At 35.7% G+C, this 25,611-nt stretch overlaps 1 protein-coding gene across 7 annotated transcripts in view; it reads right to left on the bottom strand.

Moving 5' to 3' along the window:
* Positions 1-25,611, bottom strand: part of REPS1 (RALBP1 associated Eps domain containing 1) — a 93,304-nt gene that overhangs the window by 31,104 nt on the left and 36,589 nt on the right. For 5 of the 7 annotated variants that reach the window (XM_040238782.1, XM_040238778.1, XM_040238781.1 and 2 more), the window contains exons 2-9: positions 18,975-19,098; positions 17,125-17,321; positions 16,839-16,992; positions 16,052-16,176; positions 15,383-15,545; positions 15,040-15,103; positions 13,490-13,644; positions 1,446-1,567 (exon numbers count right to left, since the gene is read on the bottom strand). In XM_040238782.1, coding sequence (XP_040094716.1) covers positions 1,446-1,567; positions 13,490-13,644; positions 15,040-15,103; positions 15,383-15,545; positions 16,052-16,176; positions 16,839-16,992; positions 17,125-17,321; positions 18,975-19,098 — 1,104 coding nt within the window. The remainder of the gene's footprint in view (positions 1-1,445; positions 1,568-13,489; positions 13,645-15,039; positions 15,104-15,382; positions 15,546-16,051; positions 16,177-16,838; positions 16,993-17,124; positions 17,322-18,974; positions 19,099-25,611) is intronic. The other 2 variants (XM_040238783.1, XM_040238779.1) reach the window with 1 other exon arrangement.

Genomic DNA, 25,611 nt, shown 5'->3' on the forward strand with positions numbered 1-25,611 from the left:
ATTTAAGAAGAAAAAAATGCAACCGCTTAAATCAGAGATCAAAGGATTTCCCTTCCTAATTTTTAATGATCACGTGATTTTATTTAGAATGAAGATGAACTGAATTGAAGTTTTGAATTGAGATGCCTTAGAGTTACTTTTACTTATGAACTGACATTGATAAAAATACTCTTAAAATCTGACACTGCTTTTTTAAAATGACAGAAATTAATAAATGCAGCAAAAATAGTGCTTTCAAGAAACTGACCCTATTCTCTTATTATAAAGCCTCTCTACTAGTAAATTCTTTCAAGGCTTAAATTTTCCCTCCAGAAAAACACTCATATAAATTGTTTTATATCTGACAGCACAACGGATGTATGTTATAATGTCTCAGAAACAGCTATCTGTGATTATGTCATAAAGCAGCAGCAAGCACTTTAAATCTGCCAGTTACTTCTCTGTTTTTCAACTGTACAAAATTAACTGGTGTCTCTTACACCCAATATTTTTCTGGCTTTAAAAGACATGAAAAACACAGAAGCTTAGAGGAGTTTCTTCCTGAAAGTCAAAAAACTTTTATATTTGTAGCACTATCTAAAAGTGATACAAAAAAACTGTAAGAAAAAATATATAGATATAACTTGTTCACAAAAAAGACTGCTCTAATAAGTTAAGCAGTGGTTTTCAATTAGAGATCTACAGAGCACTAAGGTTTAACAGAGGAGCCTCAGGGAGCGCTTTGTGGAGGCAGGGCCTCAGGTCCTCGTCCCTTATTCTAACCAGAGTGGTCCTACTTTCACTGTTTTATATAATCGAGTTCCAAACTAATGGGGCAGAGGGGAAATGTGTCTCAAATTCTGTTTTGTATGCTGTGCTTGGTCTTACATAACATGGTCTTTATATAAAGTGGTCTTTAACCAATGCATTTAACAGGGTTGAATCATTCCATTTTGTATTAAACAAAATAAATTACTACAAATAGCTTGGAATATTTTTTTCATGTGGAAAGCTGGTTGAGTGGCTTCTTATATCACTCCCAATGCTAAGATTCGAAATCTATTATCCCAGGCTTTCTTACAGGAATGAGAAGGCAGTGTGACACAGAGGGTGTGCTAGCTGACTGAATGTCAAAGGACCTGTGTTCAAACCTCAGCCCTTGTCCCTTACAGGCTGTAAGATATCTTGTCTAAGACATCTACCCTTTGACTGTTAAGTTCATGCACCTGCCTCATCTAATGCAAAGGCTTTTAATAGGAATGAATGGTGGAAACTAAATGATAGTACATGTATGAAAAAGTACTTTGAAAACCTCAAAGAGTCATATAATTACAAATATCTATCATAGTCATATTTGATATGGTCCATATGCATGCTGAAAGAGCTATAGGCTGAAATTACCCTGCTTGGAACTTCTTACCTTAAAAAAGTGAACGTTAGTGAAAGAAAAGGGAAGCTTTGCTAACCTCACTGCTCTGATTCAGCTCAGGCCAAGTCTGATTTAGTGACGGCATTGATGGAGACTTGCTTGGAGGAGCTTCTGCAGGAGATCCTGAATAACCTACCTCACCTGGCTGATCCCCAACATCTGCAATTTAAAAATAGAGAAATTTTCTATAAACAATATTTTAGTTCTGGAATACTTATTCATAAAAACCTAACAGAAGATTTTCACAAGTAGTAATTTATAATCTGAATTTCCTTTTCTCACGTTCCCCAAACAAACATTTTAACAATCAGGCAATATGTATTCCTGCTACTTATTGTATATCTGAAACCAGAGTTTTCCATGAAAAATAAAATCTAGTTAGAAATACACAAAGAAAGAGTGTTCTACGTAGCAATTCAATAAGGTACTTGAATTTTCTTCTAATAGAGATGGATTTGTACTAGTTCCCAAAGTGTAGTTCGAGGAATATTAATCAGCAAGGCATTTTTAAAAATTAGGTTTTTTGTTCAAATAAATCTGAGGATACCATAATTCTCTGTTGGATGTGTCCCCATGCAAGACCTAGAGCAAATAAGCTTTGTTTAAATCAGTCTTTCCCAAATATAAACTTTCTTAAAATCAGATAAAAATCTCTCAACATTCCCTTGGCATATACTTTAGGAAATGTTGATTTACACTAGTTCACTTGCATTTTCTCTGTAAGTCTTCCCTGTAACCAAGCAGCAGCATATATTTTTAAGGCAGACAGCAAAAGGAGAGAAAGAACCCAGGCACAAGCAAAAAGCAAAGTCAATAAGCCCACATGAAACAAACTTATCGTTAGGCTCACTAGCATTTACAGACTTAACCGAGAGGGCTACAAATCCATCACACAATTTCAAGGTGGTTTTTAAAGTATTATGTGATATCATGTTCTACTTTTAATTAGTTAAGACCTCATCTAAGCTCTCTCTTAAACTGTAATTTAAAATGGAAGAAAATTTCAATGGTAACTAAATTCTCATTCCAATCTTCCCAAGTTTTACATGGCTTTGAATATAATTCCTGTCTGAAAATCACATTAACTTTGCCAAATTAATGGAGTATACCTAATCTGTGTAGAAACTGTGTCAAAAAATATGATTCTAATATCCATCACTATCTTTTTGTTTGTGACCATGGGTAAGCTGAATAAAATAAACAGCACCTGAGTTTCTCCATCAGAAAGGAAGACACTTGCCATTAAATGTTAGTACTATATTTCAGATTCCTATAGAGACAGACATATAATAACTTAGTGAAGTATAGGTTTAACCTTTCAATCTATTCGTAAGTAAATCCTTCACACTTTAGTACTGAACATAGAACCTAATACTTACTAGGCACTCAAATATTTACTGAATGAGTTACTTTTTGTGATCTTCATTTAAATTCATTCTTTAGTGTTATTTCCTTAAAACCAGAGTTAACTACTGAGACTTTGAAAAGTTCTCAAAATTTTTCTTCACTTTATTCTGAACATGATTACCTCGAAATATCAATACTTCCCTTTTATTCACCCTGACATTATTTCTTTATAAGTCAAATCACACTGCAAGTTCTAATCTATCATATTTTGATAAATTTTGGTTTTCAAAGATAAAGAGTTATTCAGATTTCTTTCTTACTTCCATGCCTTCTCAATAAAAGTGCCATAGTGATACAGAACCAGTAAGAGGCAGAAATGCTTTAAGTAACGTTCTATAAAGACTTTTTAACTCAAGGCTCTCAGAGAACAACTAATGAAAAAAATTATTTATGATAAATAGTAGCAGCAAGTTCCTCATGGAGACAGCTTGTGGTTTTCAGTCTGAAAAAAAATCATGGACTTTTTTTTCTATGGTAATAAAGGGAAAGGCAGCTGAAGGAGGATATGGCTATAGATCTAACAGTTTACTGGAAGTGAAACTGTTAGAAGGATAGAGACTGAAGAAGTATCTTTAAAAGATCCCTCAAAGCAGGTATTAAAGAAACGAGAAACGGAATGACTACAGGATGACTAATTTTCAAAAGAACCTATTCAAAAGTCATATTCCGTTTTAACTTAAGCTCTGAATATCACCTTAGAGCACACTGGGGCCCTCACCTGACTGTCTAGATCTCTGTTTTCCTGTCAGTCCACGACTGAGTAACTTAGGGCCAGAGTGCATGCCACTAGCACTGCTGGGAAGTTCAGGTTTGGGATGGATTCTGGGTACCTCTCTAATTCACTGGTATAAAGGTGCAGCGGGTCTAGCCCCTTGAGGCTGAGAACTGAAGTTAGTCACTCAAATAATTACACTTCATAGTCATCCCAATACAGTTATTTCCCTAGAGTAGGTTTTTTTTTTTTTTGCTTTTATAATTTTCTTTTTTTTTTTTTAATTTTTTATTTTACTTTACAATTCTGTATTGGCCAAGTAGTAGTTCTTAAAATTGTGAACCATGGACTCCTGGGAACCCCCATGACTCTGCTAGGGGGTCTAAAAAATCTATTATTTTTCTAATAGTGCTTTTTCCCCTGTGCTGGCACATGCACTGATGGTGCAAAAGCAATGGTGGGTAAAACTGCTAGCTTATCAGCAAGAATTAAGCCAGTGGCTCCTAAATACACTAGTAGTCATGGTGTTCTTTATGCCACGCATTCCAGTTAAAATATATAAAAATAAATAAACCAATAACTTCACTAAAGAATGTTAACAATTAAGCAGTAAGAATTATTAATTTTATTAAATTTCACCCAAAGACTCATTTTTAAAATACTCTGTATGATAAAATGGGAAACATATATAAAGCACTTCTCCACACTAAAGTGCAGTGGTTTTCTCACGGAAAACTTCTTGTGTTCAGTTGTTAGCTGAACAGGCCACTTTTTTCACTGAACACTATCATGCTTGAAAGCATAGTTGATAAAACTATATAATTATTCATACATGGTACAGCACAGATTTCCTCAAAAATGGATTAAGTGATCCTGTATTTAAAATAACTATTTTTAATATTCATTACCAATGACAAAGTTTGAACTTTTAAGTGAAAGTTGGAATTCTGGAAAATGTATACCATGTCTATAAGCTCAAGAGCTTCCCAGTACTTAAAAGACTTCTTCGATAAGATAGGTTGCAATATTAACAACTACACTTTTTGATATTTTACAATAAAACGTTCTAACATTTCAAAGAGCTGTATAACTCAATGAACTGATATTTTACAAATAATCAATGCATTATGTTAAAAAACCATGAGTGGGTAAAAGATTCATTCAAAGTGCAAGACAGATCTATGTAATAGTACAAACAATTCATTAATATGGCTTCAGTTTTCACTGCAATTAACCTTTAAGAAATTACTATTTGTTGAGTTTTGGGCTAGTACCAAAGGATATCCAAAATTATATGAAAATAGTCCTTCCTTTTACTATGTGAGGCCAAATTTTCTTCATGTACCAAGAATTAGCTATCTTTTTCTACAAAAGGCCAGAGAGTGAATATTTACGGCTTTGTAGGCTTTAAGGTTTCTGTTGCAACCACTCAAATATGCTACTGTGGTCAAAAGAAGCCACAGGTAATTCATAAAGGGATAGGCTTGGCTGTGTTTCAATAAAATTTTATTTTTGGATACTGAAACTTGAATTTCATCTATTTTCATGTGTGATAAATTTATTCTTTTTTGAAAACAAAAACCACTCTTTGCTTGTGGGTTATACAAAAACAGTCAGTAAACTGGCTCTGGTCTCAGGGCTTAAGTGTGCCAACTCCTGCTATACTTAAAAATAAAACACTCATCAGACTGAATGTAGAATGCAGACAGATGAGATCTAAGCTGTCTTCTATTAAACCAAATATTAAAGAAATTTGCAAAATTGTAACACAATGCCACCCTTTTTGCAATAGTTATTTTCCTAAAAATATCTATGCTAATATATAAGGAGTCTATTTTTATTTCAAAATAAAGAAGTATTTTTTTAAGTGTATCACTTTTAATTCCTAATAGTTACTACTGATAGATCTAATCTACAAAAAACAGCTTTTCTGAGGGTCCACAAATTTTTTTAAGAATATAAAGGGATCCTAAGACAAAAAATTTTGAAAAAAATCACTGTCTTAGAAAATTCAAAAATTATCTCTGGAATAAATTAGCAAAATTACCCATTGGTTCTTTCTTAATTTCATACATAGAACAAATGGCAGTAGAAAAAGAGCAAATTACCTATGTTCTAGAAACTAACAGTCATGAGTTGGAGGGAGGCATTAAGTGTATAAATTAACTGCACCTCCTTCAACTTGACTCCTTACAAATACTCCAACAAAGGGCTCACGCCCATCCACAAGGATTAAGTCTTTAAGACTGTATTCTTACGGAGGCAGGGGTGTAGTTTTACTCTTACCTGATGCAGTGTTCCAACCTAGCCTCCTGCTGGAACACTGTGTCAACCCTGCCTCCCTCCTGAGGGTTCTGCTCTGCCCCTGACATCATCAGAGCATCAGGGCTGAAAAAGAAGAGCATGAGCCTAAATTATTTGTTAAAGTCAACCCCATAAGGGCTTTTATGCAGAAAGTATTCCCATGTATAAAAAGTTTGTCTGGAAGACACAACCTAGTATGATCATACTGATGTACTATCAACCTACACTGAAAAATTAGTAATAACATTAACAATATAAGCCTTATTTTCAGGCTAGCACTAGCAAATAAACAGTCAGTAGTTTTCATCCTTCGAGCCTCCATAGACTCTTAAAAGTTCCCCAGATTCAATTCAGTTCAGCTTACCTCCTGAACAAGCTCTTTCATAAAGAGCTTCAGTTTTATTCTAGGTTTATAACCTACCTAATCCAAATTTATCTTATTTTCCTAGTATTATACTCAATATACTAAAAAACTATTTCAAAAATGACTGCCAGATATTATTAATCTTTTAGAAATATATATACACTACCTGAAATCTTATGGTTTAAAACTTATTTTCAAGTAGCAAAACAAATCCAAGAAGAATTCTTCAGTCATGAAGGTTCAAGGTTCTAAGTTCATTTAACAGTTTCATCTAAGCAAAAGTAACTATATATTTTATTTTAGGTGTAAATATTATCTGTACAATAAACAAATTTTAATTTAAAAAAGCAGGTTTCAATAAATTTTGAGTTTTCAAAAACAAACCCTATTAAATAGTACTTTTCTCATTCATATTTTTAAGACAGAGGCAAGAAATGCATATGCAGAAAGAAATTAAGGACTCAGTTTAAGATATGCTTTGCCTTGAATGATATTACATGGATCAAAAAACTAAGCTCTAGTTCCAAAATTAATTCCACTTCTTCCTGATACTCCACAATGGAAACCTACTCAGTAAACAGATCTTAAGGATTCAATTTTGAATTAAAACCAAAGATTTTTACTTCTAAAACTGAAGTAAAAACATGTCCAACAAGGTTTGAGAAGAATGAAACATTTACCCCCAAATACTAATTAAACTGCACTTGTCTCTCTCTCTCTTTTTGTTTTGCAGTATTTATCAATATTTTATAGCAAATACTGTTTTGACTGAGCTATTATACTTCAAAGAAAACTACCTACAGATACACGGGAGGGAGGTTTCCATTGTCTAAGGATACCTACAAATGGAAAAAGCCCATTTAAAGCTAATCCAATTAAAATAAGGACTCAAGTTTCATAAACAGAAAAAAACAACTAAACTGGGGCTTTATCTTTAAGACTAACATAGAAAATGAGTTAAAAGGTGTTAAAAATTTGGGGTGAAATTTGGTGGCACAATTAATAAAAGCAAGAATTCAGTAGTGTGCATTGTTACTGAGGGCCTGTAAGTAAATATAGTAAACAAAGATACAGTATTGTGCAAGGAGATGAGGCTCCCATTTATTTCCATGGAGCTCTCATCCTAACAGAGCAAGACAGACATCCTTCACTTCATTGACTTTCATAACACAATCATCGATATAAAATCTCATTTCTGCAGAAATAATTAAGGGTATCATTAAATATTCCCAAGACTCTTATTACATCTACTGTATTTAAACCATAATCTTGTAAAGCCTGTAGTGTCATTCTTGCAGAGATTTTCTCTTTTAAGTATGAGCTAGCCTTGTTTGTCCCTTTTCTGTGTTTGTCAATTTCTGCCAGGAATTTGAGGAGGCTAAGTATTTTTTCCAATTTCATTAAGTGGTGCCTCTTTGCCAGTATTTGAAGTTGTTCTGATTCATCAATTCCAATACCCCACTATCTGAAAAGAATGACACCATTAAGAATGTATACAGATATGGGGGTGGGGTGTGCTTGAGAATGAATTCCTTAGGTGTAGTGGTAATGGTGAATATTGTGCCTATTTTCATTATTTTTATCTTTGCAACTAAAGGCACCTGGAGAGCAAATTTTCCAAAACAAAGATTCAACTTTCTTTGTACAAAGCAAAGATATGTGTTGTTGTTGTTGTTGTTTTTCCCAGCACCATTTTAAAGGTAAAGCCAGGAAATTCTCTGAAAATTCATTCAATATGAAGCTGGTTGAATGAAGGAACATTCATATGTATGACAATGTGACAACTCTATATGTAATAAAGTACAGAGATGTCCAACATTATTAGAAAAAAATTCACAGATGTATAGTGTGATTGCACTCGTATAAAAACAGCTGCATGTGTTATTTCTGTAAGCTTTTATATGTTAAATTTTCTGCGTGAAAAAAACTTAAGATTAATCAACCTAGTCTCAAGTATGGCTTTTTGGCAAATTACTCATAAATAAAAAGTCTCTGGCTTTAAAAACATTCATGTTAAGTACCACTAGGAGCTTGGAGACCTATGCTATGTATCATATTAACAACAATGAAACACACTCAAATTTACTGCTTAAAGAAGTGATTATGGAGAAGGATACAGAATAGTCAACAAATTCCTTTCCATCTTTGAGCATCTCAACCAGACACTACCAAGGTACTCATGCAAGCAGTGTGGCGTGAAGACAGGAAATGGTTTTAAAAAACAAGTGGTTCAGTCATTTGGACATTTCAAAAATGTGAACGCCTACTTACATCCTCAATTTGCACCCTGTTAGATACTTAAATACCATGAACAAGACAGATCTGGTTACTACCTGCCCAAGAACCTCTAAGCTACTTTAAGAGACTGATCAAATGATCACAAAATATATACATAAAATAGCAATTGTGCTAAAAAGATGATTCTTTGGAAACTGAGTCACAGAGTTTTAAGATAAATAGCAACTTAACCTGCTTTCTTTTTTCTTTAAGATACAGTTGTGGTAGGCTAGCACTGTAACCTTAATCTTTTTTTCAAGTGAGGTGTATAAATTGGGAGACTGGGAATCGACACATATATGCTACTATATATATAAAATAGGTTACTAATAAGAACCTACTGCACAGCACTGAATATTCATTGGAAGGATTGATGCTTAACTTGAAGTTCCAATACTTTCAGGCACCTGGTGCGAAGAGCCAACTCACTGGAAATGACCCTGAATCTGGGAAATATTGAGGGCAGGAGAAGAAGTGGGCGGTGGCAGAGGATGAGAGAGTTAGACAGCATCACTGATTCAATGGACAGGCATTTGAGCCAACTGTGGGAGACAGTGAAGGACAGACGAGCCTAGTACACTGCAATCTGTGGGGTCAAAGAGTCAGACGTGACTTAGCAACTTAACAATAAGAACTGCATTGCCAAATTCAGAGATGTTCAATGTTAAATATTTTAATTCAGGTCCACACAAGTACTTCTACCTATGAGCCTTAGAGTCTTCTGGTTTATCTGATATTTGTGCTTAGTCGCTCAGTCGTGTCTGACTCTTTGCGACCCCATGGACTGTAGCCCACCAGGCTCTTCTGTCCATGGAATTCTCCGGGCAAGAATACTGGGGTGAGTTGCCATGCCATTCTCCAGGGGATCTTTCCAACCCAGGTCTCCCACATTGCAGGCAGATTCTTTACCATCTGAGCCACCAGAGAAGCCATCTGATATTTAATCCTATAAATTTGTCCAAATGACTTTGGATAAAATACATATTTATCCCCCCTACGTTTGCACGCCTACAAGCAACTGTAACTTGTTATCATTGTTCATCATCTACCTTTCTATAAGAGTTATTTAAATTATAAATACAGAACACTTGTGGAGCTAATGGCTCAGTGGTAAAGAATCTGCCTGCCAATGCAGGAGACTTGGGGGTTCAATCCCTGGGTCAGGAAGATCCTCTGGAGAAGAAAATGGGAATCCATTCCAGTGTCCTTGCCTGAGAAAGTCCATGGAGAGAGGAGCCTGGCAGAGTCCAGTCCATGGGGTTGCAAAAGAGTTAGATATGACTTAGCAATTAAACAAAATAACAAAACATCATAAACTTATGACAACAAATGATTTTATTTTCAAAGATATAAATGTTAAGAAAAATATTTTACTTTAAAAATGGGACATATTTAGCATAATAATGCAGAGTATATCATGAGAAACGCTGGGCTGGAAGAAGCACAAGCTGGAATCAAGACTGCCAGGAGAAATATCAGTAACTTCAGATATACAGATGACACCACCTTTATGCCAGAAAGTGAAGAAGAACTAAAGAGCCTCTTGATGAAAGTGAAAGAGGAGAGTGAAAAAGTTGGCTTAAAGCTCAACATTCAGAAAACTAAGATCATGGCATCCAGTCCCATCACTTCATGGGAAATAGATAGGGAAACAGTGGAAACAGTGGCTGACTTTATTTTTCTGGACTCCAAAATCACTGCAGATGGTTGATTGCAGCCATGAAATTAAAAGATGCTTACTCCTTGGAAGGAACGTTATGACCAACCTAGACAGCATATTAAAAAGCAGAGACATTACTGTCAACAAAGGTCCATCTCGTCAAGGCTATGGTTTTTCCTGTGGTCATGTATGGATGTGAGAGTTGGACTATAAGGAAAGCTGAGCGCCGAAGAATTGATGCTTCTAAACTATGGTTGGAGAAGACTCTGGAGAGTCCCTTGGACTGCAAGGAGATCCAACCAGTCCATCAGTCCTGGGTGTTCACTGGAAGGAGTGACGTTGAAACTGCAATACTTTGGCCATTTGATGTGAAGAGCTGACTCATTTGAAAAAACCCTGATGCTGGGAAAGATTGAGGGCAGGAGGAGAAGGGGACAACAGAGAATGAGATGGCTGGATGGCATCACTAACTCAATGGACATGGGTTTGGGTGGACTCTGGGAGTTGGTGATGAACAGGGAGGCCTGGCATGCTGCGGTTCATGGGGTCGCAAAGAGTCAGACATGACTGAGCGACTGAACTGAACTGAACTCAATAATTATTTACTGAGCTACTTAGTGCTTGCTTGCAAAGTGCAAGGTCCTGAGGATACTAAAAATGAATATGGTCATTTCCAGTTTTTTTAAGGTGCTGAGAATGTTGTAGCAGAAAGAAGGGAACAAAAGAACAGGATTCAGCATAATGTGTGCCGAAATTAACAGCAACGTAGGATATGCTTCGACAGATCAGAGAAGACAGAAACCACCTATGCCTGTAAGTCACAAAAACTCCACAAGAGGGATATTTATGATAAGTTCTCTATTCAGCCAAAAGAAAGTACTTAAGTATTTCTCCTTTAATTGGGAACTTCTGAAAACACAGCTATTTAAAAATGGCTTTTAAATATACTGATTGAATCACAGTGTCACACAATAATTCCTATATTTCAAGGGACTTTGTGTCATATAAATCTCAGGCTTACAATAGGTAAGAAGAAAAAGATTAAATGGTTCTTCCCACCTCCAAACAGAACTCCAAATTTATCATTTATAAGTAGGCAAAGCAGATTTTAATCTAATATCATGTGGTCAAAACATTTACAATAAATGTGATTGGAAAACCATATAATATTTATTAGAATTGGAAAAAACTGAGTCTTTGACACCTTTAAAATTATAGTTAGAGCAATAGTGTATAGATACACGCAGGCAAAAAAACCAGAGTGTCTCTGTGCTAAACAAATCCAGCAGACGTAAAAAGACAAATGCCCAGGAAAGAACTTCTTGAATCATCAGTCTTAAAATTAACTCCATCAGATCAACATGACAAAGAATAAGATTTTATTTAAAGAAAGAAAAAAAAAGACTCCATTGCCAAAACGTGAAAGCCAGATTTCACCTATCTGAATCCAACAGTTAATAAGACCACAGAAGTCTCCAGAAAACGACATACAACAGAATAAGTCTGACTCATTTCTTGTTAGTACACTACCAGTTTTTACAAAATTAAAGTTATAGAAAATCTCTACATACAAGGTTCAATTTATAAATCAATGATACAGCAAGTCTGTAGTACCACAACTGTTTCCCTTTTGGCTTACCTAACAAATACGCTAAACAAAGAAGTAGTTTTTTATCTGTTTCTTAATTAGGCTAAAGCTGAAGCTCCAGTACTTCGGACACCTCATGCGAAGAGTTGACTCATTGGAAAAGACTCTGAGGCTGGGAGGGATTGGGGGCAGGAGGAGAAGGGGACGACCCAGGATGAGATGGCTGGATGGCATCACAGACTCGATGGACGTGAGTCTGAGCGAACTCCGGGAGATGGTAATGGACAGGGAGGCCTGGCGTGCTGCAATTCATGGAGTCGCAAAGAGTCGGACATGACTGAGCAACTGAACTGAACTGAAAGCAAAGTTATCTAACAAAAACACTTAGCTTTCAGCTCAAGTTAGAGGGTGAAGTGAAATCGCTCAGTCGTGTCCGACTCTTTGTGACCCCATGGACTGTAGCCTACCAGGCTCCTCTGTCCATGGGATTTTCCAGGCAATAGTACTGGAGTGGATTGCCATTTCCTTCTCCAGGGGATCTTCCCGACCCAGGGATTGAACTCGGGTCTCCCACATTGTAAACAGTCACTTTACCATCTGAGCCACCAGGGAAGTGAGCAGTTAGAGGGTAACTGATACCAAACAACTACCTGAAATGATCAGGAAAATCCTGGGATTCTCACAGGACAGTGTTTGTAAAAAACTGAAACCAAGAGTAAATTATTTAATCAACCTATTGGTTGGTAATAAATTAGGACACAATTCAGTCTTAAAATAGGTAAAATTCACATTTCAGGTGGAGAAACAGATGAAAAAACAGAGTAAATGGTTAGAACTTGCCCAAGGTCAGAGAGTAATTAACAAACTAGAAGCACACTCAGGTTCTTAACTCCAAGGAGACTTGTTCTCTTCTGGACAGTAATGACGTGTATGTGGTTCCTTCCATATAATTTAGAAAAAGAAGTCAGATCATTTCATTTTTGAGTTAAATAGAAGTTGCCCTTTTAAGAGCCAAATTCTGTTCTATCTTCTTAAAACTATAAAATTCCTTCCAACATAATACACAAAAGAGAATTTAGATTTGAAAAATTTGAAAACAGTAATTTAGTTTTAATTAAACTTGTTAAGAATTTAGCATTAATTTCCTCTTATTCATTCAGAATGCAAGAAAAATGTATTCTATTCCTGTTTCCTTTTAAAGAAAGCTACCAGTCAATATGAGCCCTTATAAAAACTTTCTGGTAAACATTTTTTAAAAGCATTATCTATAATCAAATACAAATTTTCCAGACTTCTTCAGAGTCTGAAGAAAAGAAGTGGGCTTTTTAAAGGAAATGCTTTCAGATTGCAAAGATCTAATGATAAGTCAGGCATTCCCTTCAACAAATCAAGATGCATTAAATGAAAAAATGCTGATAATGAAGACTGGCTACTTTACCCACTTCAGATAATTTATAATACAGTTAAATGCCACAAAATAACAAGATACTGTGAAATGCTCTTCAGATCTTCACAATTCATAAGTGTTAAGTGAAACAGTAGCATACACAGTGGCATATATTCTTTATCTTTTTATTTCAAGTTTACTAAATAAGTGAAACCATTATTCCAGGTTTAGCCCATACAGTCTATTCTGATGGCAAATCTATGTACTTCTGATGAAATGGCTAAGCTCTTAACCTAAGTTATAACATCTTGATTTTGCTTTAAGAATCAAGTGTTATATTTATGAAGATATGCAGTCAGGTGTCTTCAGCTCCTGATCTTACCTGCTGAATCTTCCAAATCAATCAGTTTGGGCATTAAGCTTTCAGGGAGTTTTTCCGGTAAGTCATAGCCATTCTTCCTAGCAACTACCAGATGAAAAGCAGCACAAAACTCATCCAGTGTCAAGGCTCCATCTTTATCAAAGTCTGAGAGTTCCCTAGAATAAAAACTTATTATTAATATAATCATATTCTGCTTTGGCTCCTTTTAGGTTTCAAAAAGAAGCAAGAGAAATTATTTCCCAGAAAATAGCAATTAAGAATTTAAAAAATTCCACAGATGGAAGGACACGTAATAAAACAAGTATGTGCATGCTAAGTCACTTTAGTCATGTCCGACTCTGTGACCCCATGGACTGTATAGCCTGCCAGGCTCCTCTGCCCATGGGATTCTCCAGGCAAGAATACTGGAGTGTGTTGCCATGCCCTTCTCCAGGGGATCTTCCCTACCCAGGGATTGAACCTGGGTCTCTTATGTCTCCTGCATTGGCAGGTGGGTTCTTTACCACTAGTGCCACCTGGGAAGCCCAAAACAAATATAGCAAACTGTTAATTGTAGGCAGTGGGCATATGGGTGTTCAAGGCACAGTTCTTTACACTTTTCTGTATACTTCAAATTCTCATAATAAAATGCTGAAAAAATAGTCCCAATAAATAAAGTCACCAAAAAATGACCTTTAACACACTTGCATTTCTAGTAAAAGGATTTAGTTAAACCCTGGCTTACTTAATAAGTCACTGAAATTTTTAAAAATTGTTTTTATTGTTATCAAATTTCTACATGTATGCATTTTAAAGCATCTAACAGAATTACAAGTCCTGATACATTGAAACAGCAGCCCCACCCTGGTGTTCATTTCCTGGTTGCAGAAGCAATCATTTTTAAATTTATTACCTTAAATTACATGAATGTCAACAGCATGCATATATTGTCAGTTCTTGGTTTTAGGCATTATCTACCTACTTCCTACCATGGTATCCTATGCGTCTAAAGATGCTACTAACAAAGTAATTTAGAATATAAATAAATACATTGACATAAAGTAGAAATAACATGTATTTATCTGATAATTGCTTTAAAAAAGTAATTTGTGATTGCAATATGTGTTCTAATGGCTAATTTCAACTACACACCAGCTATCCTGAGTCTCAGTCTAAATTTAAATGGGAGCTAAGCATGTTCTTGAGATCATGCCTTGGTATAGGACTTACTAACCCTATTAAAAACCAAATGGGATAGACATAACCATGTATGAGCAAACCAGCTTTTATGCCACACATTATTCTTTCAACAAGAAACAGCTTATACAGCTTAAAAACTTTTAGCACACTTTAAAGAACTACTGCAGAATCATCACTTAGTTCCTTTCTAAAGAGAGAGAGAGAAGCTGAATACTATGAGGCAATACTGAGTTCTTTGAGAACATTCTTGAAAAGGTTACTCTCATAGTTTTTTTTTTTTTTCATAGTTTATTTTTAAGTTCAAAAATCTACCCGCTGTAAACTCATTTGAAACAACCCACATTGCCCAACTAATGATATACCACACTTACCAAATATGAGAAAGTTCAAGAATAGGAAGTTTTGATTTTGTAAAAAACTCTTTAGCTGCAGATCCTGAAATATTAAAACAGTGTTGTTTAGTGTTATTCTGAACTTACAGCTCCAAGAATAAAATGTGAGGTTAAGAGTCTTAAGACTTCTGCCACTGAGAAAAAGGTAACCTTAACATGTGTACATGTCATATTTTTGGTTTCCAGTGACTATAAACTTTTTAGACAATTTGAGAATTAATTTATCCTTTATTATCACTGATGAATGAAACCATATCTTTGAGATTATGAAACTGAGACCGTCCTATCCCATTTAGAAGAACTTCTGTTTTTAACAACTCACCTGGAATAAATCCGTTTAGATCAGGCTGAATGGTTTTAAACTGATTTACATAATACTGTCTTTGTTCATCTGTTATTTTCCAAGGATCGTCATAACTACTGGATTGCCTACGAATTTCATTGGCAGTTGTAGCTGAGGCTACAGTTCGTACTGTTGTCTGGTCCTGTAATGAAACATTTTTTCCTCAGTACAGTATCTATCTATATGACTATATGGACCAAGATCGTTAAGTTACTTATCTTTGAAAGTAAAACTTACTTTTTGTGAATGTTTAAAAATAAGTCTTAACAAAGTCATCAACAAACCACATATTTGTTATACAGATTATTAAACATTTTTGCACAAAGATTACATAAATGTGTAGAATGATAGCAATATGTAAGCAACAGAAAGCTATGTAAAAGGTGCTAAGAAAGCCAAGCAAATACATTCCTAGATGCAGAAACCTTTCAAAACTTCACTATGGGATTAGCAAGAAAATCAGCCAAAACTTTCAATAAAACATTCCAATGAAAACAGACTTGAAGAAAAGGCACAAAGTTCTTTTTTGTTTTAAAAGAAGAGTCAATTTGCATTTATAAAATGTGCAACAGCAAAATATAAAAACAATGAGAGCAGCAATACTCTTAATGAAGCAAATAAAAATGCAATACCAATAAAATGTCACACCTGGACAGAAGCAGGATGCATGGTTAAAAGAGTACTGGTTGGTGGAGTATCAGCAAAACTGACCCAATTTTCTTGAGGTGGAGGTGGAGAATGTCCTGACCACACTGCATCACCAGCAGAAGAACCTAAAAACAGAATGGGGAAACATGCTGACTCACTTTTGGAAGAAAAAATAAAGTTACCAGGTTTTTAATGATAACAAATCACCACACACATGAACAAGTTTCCTTTTAAAAAGCTAACCCTGAGGAAATATTAACAACGTCCAAAATGGAATCTTATCTGCCAATTTAAAATTATACCTCATTTGGCATAATAACCAGTTTACTGCTATAATAAGCAATACAGCAGAAGCATTTTTATAACAAAGTATACTTCCCTTCACTAATATATACACCTGGGAATATATCTCCGATATAATATATCTCTTATACATTTTACCCTTCAGATAGAATCTGATACCTATAAACCTTTGTCTAAGCATCACAGATATAAGTAAATGCAATTATACTCAATTTACTTAGAAACTTTCACAGTTGGCTTTTGCTTCTATTTAAGGCACTTAATGAGTCTGAGTAAACTCCAGGATTTGGTGGTGGACAGGGAGGCCTGGTATGCTACAGTCCATGGCGTTGCAAAGAGTCAGACATGACTGAGCAACTGAAATGAACTGAACTGAACTTATAAATTAAAAGCTGACTTAGAGGCAACTCTTAAAGGAACATTATCAAGTTTCCTTCCATTTACAACCCTTAATAAATGTTACTTTAAAAATTTTTCTAAATACCTGATTGTGCTTCACCAAAGGGAGACCAGAATGGCCCGGGTCCTGCAAGAGGCCTCTCGCTGCTTCCTCCACTGGGATGACGGTTGTGCTTCCTCCATGCGTGTGGAGAAGTTGGTGGAGACTGCTGCGGCGAGACTACTGGGGACACAGGTTCCTAGAAAGAACATCATTATTTGACAATTTAAATTTTAAGGTAACAATGTCATTACTCAGGCAGTCAATAAACGCTTTAGTGTAAGCATTCCCACAGTACATCAATTGACAGCATGTACATGTACATGATTACCTGCTGATCTACAGATGCACGAGGCTGGACAGTATCATGGCTTGTGGACCCTTTTTTCACTTGTCCCCTGCCAGGTGGTGGGGGGATTACACCAGAGTAAGACCCTTGATTTTCAGAATCTGAAGAATATGAGGCTGCATGACGAGATTCCTGTTCGTTTTTTGAAGCAACAAATCTTGGCAGAGGAAGGTCCTTTACTGTTAACCACAAAAATAATTATTACTTCAAAATGAAATAGGGTATACACGTTAAAAACTGAAATGAGATGAATTTGCTATTAGAAAGAATTTTTGCAAAAACTAAGAAACAACAGACACAAAATGTTTATCGCCACAAAATTCAGATCATGTCCCTTAGATTGTTTAGGGAAACTAATCTAGAAGGTAGTAGTAACAGCAAACGGTCACTCTAAGGGGTTAAGCTGTATGAAATGTTCAGTGCATATCAGGCCTTTGTTTGTATTTTATCTCATAACCATATAAACCTTACAAAATCCCCATTTTACAGGTAAAAAAAGTGAGACTCTAAGATGCCAAGGTCACTGACAGTAACTGACTGTTAGGATCAGGATCTGCAGCCAGGTCAGTCTGACCTTGAAGCCTAGACTGTTTCTACTCACACTGGTTCCCTAAAGCAAGATGTTAGAGCTCTAAACAAAACAAGAATATGTCAGTAAGTTTGAAACTAGATTAATCCAGACATTTTCTTTGAAGAAATTCATGAAAACATCTTACTGTCCACCTACCAAGGACACAGTACAAGGCGTTTAGTTATACCTCCCACTTTAGTCCAGCTATGACACTCCTACATGCAAATATTTTACATTCACTTTTAAACAGAGAAAAGGATAAAAGACTGAGAATGTCTCTGCACATTTTTAGACTACAACAATAGAGCAGCAGCAGCATCTTTAGAAGAAATTGTACTTCCCTGCACCATGATTACCTGCATTTCTTTTTAGAATCTCCACATTAGGGAGGGAAAATAGTAATGTTTATGCAGTATTTATATAAAGGAAATAAAAATTACCTAAAAAGAATGTAAACTCTCAATTCTAGAACAATGAAACGAGAGCTCCACAATGAAAACTTCTGGATGACTATTAAACAGAGGTGGTACTTAAAACTATTTTATAAAAATTCTAACATTACAGAAAACCTCAAGTTTTCTCTTCCCACCCCATTCCCTATGAAAACCAAAGGACTCTGCAGTTTAAGAATGAAGAAGAAATTCTTGAGGATTTAATTCTTAAGAAATTAAGAATTTTCAACTTAGGCATCAATGAGCCTTCAAATAATAGAAAACTACATTATCCTAGGTCATACTTGTAGGGTGGACAGATGTTTGCATTTGGGTTTTAGTCTGCCAATATTTTAACACTGTCTCTACCAATCAAAATTTTGGTTAACTAATACTTTCTAAATTTCAAATGGAACTTTCATAGTTTTTCCAAACAGGAAAACACTAAGTATAATGTTGTTTTATACTTAGTAGAAAAGAATATAAGGAAGGCATATATGAAGATAGTCACTACAACTCATCAGCTACCTTGATAAAATTATTCATCTAAATTCTAAGCATTTTTTAGTAAATTAAAGTTGCCATTTTAAGTTTTTATATTACCATAAAATATGTGTGAAGTACATAAATGCCATAACAGAGTTAAGGTGGACATATTTTTCTAATATTAACAAATGAAAAAAGCATGGCAAGAATAAAGTCACGATACTTTAACTCAAGGTCACAAATGCCACTGAAACATCAGAACGACTCCACAGTTTTACTGACTTTACTTCACTTTTGATTAGAAGTTCATTTTCATTTCAGTTACTAATATATTCCATAGTTACCTGTATTTATACTTTCCACTCTTAAAGGGAAGCCAGACTGGGCAACAGCTACAAGTTTCAAAGCAATATAGAACTGACTTCTTCCAAAATAACCAAGTCTTGTTGCACCACAAAGCTCCATAATCTATAAAAGAAAAAAATGTTAATAGCAAGAATTATGACAATAATTCTCCACATAAGCAGCTATCCGACCTCTGTAACTTTTCCAAAATGCATAGCTGACATATGGCATATTACTCTCAACTGACGACCAAACTCTTCAAGTTTCAGTTTTAAATGTTTGAAAATAAAAAGGCACTGACCTTACAATAGGTTATCATTCTTACTTAGCAAAATTCATGTGATAAACAATTATATTTTATTAGAATAACTTTTTTCTTAAGAATCATATCTTTTAGAAACAAATGTGCCATCTATTCTTCTTCTTCATAAACACTGTGCATACAATAGGGTCAAAAGTTTCTGCAACTAATAGATTTAAGTCGTTTAAGGTAAATTTAAGGTCATTTAAGGTATATCATAAAATGACATACTAAGTGGGAAAGGGCATGATTCATAATTTTGACCACATAAACACAAACTTTTAAACAACCAGATATATGAAGAGTCTACCAGCAAGTTTGCTAGGTAAGATTGCAAATATGGGTTATTTCTCTTTACTTTCCAGATTATATTTAATGTGGTTATACCACTTTTCTTTAAAACAACAATTTTTGTTTGTTTAAAAAAAAAAAAGGCATGAAGCCTTTTAAGGATTGTTCTAGTCATTCAACAAATATTTCTTGACTGGCTACTACAAGTATCAAACTGTGCTCAGCCACTCAGTCTTGTAGGACTCTCTGGACTGTAGCCCACCGGGCACCTCTGTTCATGGGATTTTTCAGGCAAGAATACTGGAATGGGTTGCCATTTCCTTCTCCAGGGGAATCTTCCCGACCCAGGGATCAAACCTATGTTTCCTGCATTGGAAGGCAGAATCTTTACTGCTAAGCTATTGGGAAAATGAGAATTTTAGGTTACAAAATTAAATTATAATCCCAAAAGGTGTATTAATATCTACTATACAGACATCTGGAGAAGGCAATGGTAACCCACTCCAGTACTCTTGCCTGGGTAATCCCATGGATGGAGGAGCCTGGTAGGCTGCGGTCCATGGGGTTGCTAAGAGTTGGACATGACTGAGCATCTTCACTTTCACTTTTCACTTTCATGCATTGGAGAAGGAAATGGCAACCCACTCCAGTGTTCTTGCCTGGAGAATCCCAGGGATGGAGGAGCCTGGTGGGCTGCCGTCTATGGGGTCGCATAGAGTCGGACACGACTGAAGCGACTTGCAGGTACAGACATCACAAAGTAACCCTAAAACAAGCACTAAGTAACCTTGTCTCAGCTTCTCAAAAATCCAAATTCTTATACAAAGAGAGCATATATAGTCTATTTTCTTTTTACCTGAGATTCTGTGATACTAAGTCAGAAGTATTTAGTAGAATTGTAAAAAAGTACCTATCAATGGTTCAGCAATATATCACAATAACAATAACCATTTGTTTTCTTTCACAAGGAAAGAAGTCAATTTTTGCTATGACTGATCAACATGGGAGGAAGTTCCTGTTTCTGCCACTAAGGGGCATCACTTCTGTGTAAATTTAAAAGGGCAAGGAGGATAAAGAGGCAGGTTTACATTAAGAGAACTATGGGGAAAAGGAGGGTGAGAGTTAGGAATGGAAGAGCACACAGCCATGCAGGGTATGAAGGCACTGTGTTATGGTTATTATGCCCACTTGGAACCCCCTCAGGGATCATTATACATCTCAGATACTTTTATTTATAACCCAAAGCATCTAAAATATACCAGGTAAGAGCTAGATAAAGGGAAGACGTAAAAGGAGATCACGTAAGGTATTATGAGAAGCAACCTAAACTCATAAGAATATATAAAATTAATTATGGAATAGCCATATGAGAAAAATATGTAGCCTTTAAAATTCACTTATAGGATTAATGTTATGAAAGCAAAAAGCAGAACACAAAGCGGTATATATATATATAACCCAATTCTATTATAATATATACATAAAAATGGTAGTGAACATGCCAGCATATATTTCTGGGTGCTGAGATTAAGGAATATTTCTATATTTATATACATGAGGCTGTATTTACTCCAAAAATATATATTATTTAATCAGAAAACTGATAAATAATTTCTAAAAAGGAGAAGCAGTAGAACCCCCAAAAAGGGGGGGAAATATACTCTATGTTTTGCAATTATGTTTTGTTACTTGAGCAGTTATAGGGATGAGGTAGGATAAAATCCAGTTAGCAATGGGTTAGGGAATAAACAGGAGAAATTTAAGTAGAAAGAGAAGTACAAAACAGGTTAAGATATTTGGCTTTAAAGAAAGAAAGTTTAGTAGGGTACTTTTGCTTCTCTTAAGTCTCAGAGCTAGTTCACCAGAAGAGACACTAGAAATCAGGTCTTTTGATTCCAAACCCAAAGTTCTTCCCAGGATGTAAGGGTGAAGTGGGGAGTGGGATGGGGTGGAAGAGCAAGAAGAAATACTATCCTTCTACTGTAGCGCACATAACAAAATTTTAGAAGTCTGTATGCCAAGCTGCCGCCTCAAGAAAGATGTTTTGAAAAGAGTAGATAAAAAGAATCAGAGGCAATAAATGCAATTATTCCTCTACAGCTCCTCCCGGCTGCATCCCTTACAAGACTCATTCTGTGGCCCAAGTCAGGCATGTGTGTTACTGCGTGAACACTGGCAAGGAAGAAACACGTTACGACATATAAATTTACAAAGTAATACCTGACAAAATAGTCTAAAGAGGTCTATCAAGATTGAAATTACCAAGAAGTCTAAGTTACTATCCACTCTGTAAAGTAGACAAAATCTGTCTCTAAATAAATATTTGGAATAAATTCCTAGAAGGAGACCTGCTGGACCAAACTATCAGTATATTTTAAAACGTATTACCTATCGCCCACTGCCTTTCCAAAAGGTTACTGAAACTTATTCTCTCACTGTCAGTATAAGAATGTTTCTCATCTTTTGTCATTTCATCTTTTTTCTCCAGCAACTTGAAAAGCCACTCACATACTTAGATGTATTTATTTTTAACCTCCTGTGTTACACAGTTCTACATAACTATTCCTGGATCTGTAACATTCTTTTTTTGTCATCTCTTTATTTTTATGAAACAATTTTAAATTGGGATATAGCAGCTTAACCTTCTTTTAAAATTACTTTAGCTTTATAATATTTAAATACCTGGAGTAAGGTTAGCCCAGCCTTCGCTTTTTGTTCTTGTTTAGAATTTCCTTTGCTAATTTCATGTTACTTAATCTTTCAAATAATCTTTAAAGTCACTTATCAAAATAAATTGAGATTTTAACTGGGACAGCAATTTTCATGTACAGTCTGGTTTCTAACTTTAACAAGACCACTTCACTGTTTTATCATTAAGGACACTGTTGGCTAATACTGTGCAACACCTTTGTTAAGAAATTGTTTAGCTAGTTCTACTATTCTAATAGTTTTGGTTGGGGCCTTATATTTTAAAAAACCACAGAGAGATATTAGTTTTATTACGTGCATTTTGGGGCAGAAAATGAAAAGATGGTTAATTTTTCTCTTTGGTCTTATTAATAGTTCTATTAATAGAGTTCCTAACATCAAACCACCCTTTGATCCCTAAAATGAATTCCATTTAGTTATGGTGCATTACATTTTCAAATAATATTTATATAAAATTTTAACCATAATCTTAAAATGACTAAGTGTTAAAAAAATATTATATCTGAAAGGTGTGGAATTGATATTAGTTGGCTTTGTACCCAGAACTAGCAAGCTTTACTTTTTTCCTGCTCTAAAATACTTTAAATAGATTAGGAATTACATAATCCTTAAAGATTTATTAGACAGTTCACCAATGACACAGGGTGGGCATCTCTGATATACAACTCATTTTCTTCCATGTTATTGGGAATACACTAGGTTTTCTATCTCTAAAATATTTGATAATTTCCAAGAAAATCATTTATCCAAATTTAGAAATTTATTATTAGTTCAACATTATTCAAAGGAGTCACTTTTTAAATTGCCTCTTTATGGTAATTTCCCCTTATTTAAAATCATGCATATTTGTGCAAAAGCTTACACAGCTATCTGATCATGAAAACCACTTAAAGTCCCTAAGATACAGAGTCCCACACCCTTTCCATTAGATTCTAACTCATTTAGGAAACCCAGGGCCAGCAAGTGATTGCTGCTCTACTACTGACAGCTACTGAAAACGATTAACCTTTATTTTATTAACATTACAAAACTTATATGCTCATGGTGAAAGAAATAAGATATACCTAGGATACAGAATTAAAAGTTCTTATGATCCTCATCAAAAGTAACAATTTTTTAATGTTTTTCCAATTTTCTCTACACATATACAAACATATGAGCACACACACTTCATACACACCTTTTACCTATGTAGGGTCATACTATATATGATTTTTTTCCACATAATACTACTCAAAGATCTTTTTATATCAGCATATATAGTTCTCTTTTATTTTTTTTAAACACAGTGTTCCATTGCATGGATATTCTTATTGCAAATTAACCAGCCCCTTACTGATGAACATTTACGTTTTTCCAGCTTTATATTACAAATAATGCCATAAACATTCATGTGCATGTATCTATCTTTGTACACGTGTACAATTGTAGAACAAATCTGCAGAAATAGAATATGCTTTAAAATGTAACATAGTCAAGTACTGTAACTCTGAGTAACTGTAACATCTTACTGAAGGGCACAGTATCCTGGCTGCCTTTTTTCCAGGAAAAGATAAAGTAGATTATAGTTTGCTTTAATACCTACAGAGATTACTGTAGTTAGGCAATCATTCTATATCATTCATACAGTATTTGAGGAAGTTATATAATTTTAATGTACCTCAGTTTCCTCATATGTAAAATGGGGAAAAGAATACACCATCTCATATGGCACTTACAACAAGGTCTGGTCCACAAATATCATTATTATCACTTTTTACTTACTATCCTGATCATAATGTACTTAATTTAGTCAGGGATGTCAAAGACTAAATCATTCTTGAAAACCACATTTTCCTGAGAGCTGAGAGTATCGCCTATAAGCACCAAATTGGGTTTTATTATAATTTCTGAAGAATAGTCTTTAAATTCTAAAATACAGGGTGCCCTCATACCTTCACAAGTATTTTGAACTTGTGGCTTAAGACAATACACCAAATACAGAAATTTATCTCCTTTCCTTTCAGGTATCTTTTTAAAATGATAGTAAGGGAATTCATAAAAATAAACAAGAGGAAAAGGGGGACAAAGAACTGACAGGAAATTTAAGTAAATTTTAGCAATTAGAAAGCAGATGGGGCTTCCCTGGTGTCTCAGTGGTAAAGAATCTGTCTCCCAGAGCAGGAGACACAAGTTCAATCTCTGGTCCAGGAAGATCCCACATGCCACAGAGCAAATTAGCCCACGTGCCACCCCCACTGAACCTGTGCTCTAGAGCCTGATAAATGCAACTACTGAGCTCACGTGCTGCAGCTTCTGAAGCCCACACATTCTAGACCCCGAAGCTCTACAACGAGAAGCCACTGCCAAGAGAAGCCCACACACCAGAGTGGCCCCCGCCAGCTGCACTAGAGAAAAGCCCGCGCAGCAACGAAGACTCGGCCCAGCCAAATAAATAAACTTAAGAAAAGCGGGTGCCATACCTAATGAAGTAGGACAGAAGAAGTCAGTGCCAAGAATATCCATGGAGAAGAATCATTTTGGCCTGCAAAATGCAGGGACTCATCCAGAAATGCTACTTATGACTGAGAGTGAGACTGGGACAGAGATGAAGTTCCCTGTCGCTAGAGTTGCTCACAGAATATTAGCAACTAGACTTTACCCTCGGAGAAAGCAATGGCACCCCACTCCAGTACTCTTGCCTGGAAAATCCCATGGGCAGAGGAGCCTGGTGGGCTGCAGTCCATGGGGTCGTGAAGAGTCAGACACGACTGAGCGACTTCACTTTCACTTTTTTACTCTCATGCATTGGAGAAGGAAATGGCAACCCACTCCAGTGTTCTTGCCTGGAGAATCCCAGGGACAGGGGAGCCTGGTGGGCTGCCGTCTCTGGTGTCACGCAGAGTTGGACACGACTGAAGCGACTTCACTTTCACTTTTCACTTGCATGCACTGGAGAAGGAAATGGCAACCCACTCCAGTGTTCTTGCCTGGAGAATCCCAGGGACGGGGGAGCCTGGTAGACTGCCGTCTCTGGGGTCACACAGAGTCGGACACGACTGAAGCGACTTAGCAGCAGCAGACTTTACCCTCCAAGTAAAAACAAAGAAACAAAAAACTAACAAAAGCAAATGTCAAGGAAGTACTAGGACTGCTGACACAGACAGGAGTTGTTGCCCTAGGAAAAAGCTGTTTCTAGCATTTAGCAACCCAATTAAAAAGAACATCTGACCCACTCCTCCTAAAGTGAGGCAGCCTTCTGAAGTGTTATTCCCCATTATACAGTACTCAGTTTTTCTACTGCCTCTAAGATCAACAACCAACTGAAGAAAGCCTACAAAATGGAAGAGAATTGC

The sequence above is a fragment of the Oryx dammah genome, unplaced genomic scaffold, assembly GCF_014754425.2.
Source record: "Oryx dammah isolate SB20612 unplaced genomic scaffold, SCBI_Odam_1.1 HiC_scaffold_4, whole genome shotgun sequence".
Lineage (NCBI taxonomy): Eukaryota > Metazoa > Chordata > Mammalia > Artiodactyla > Bovidae > Oryx > Oryx dammah.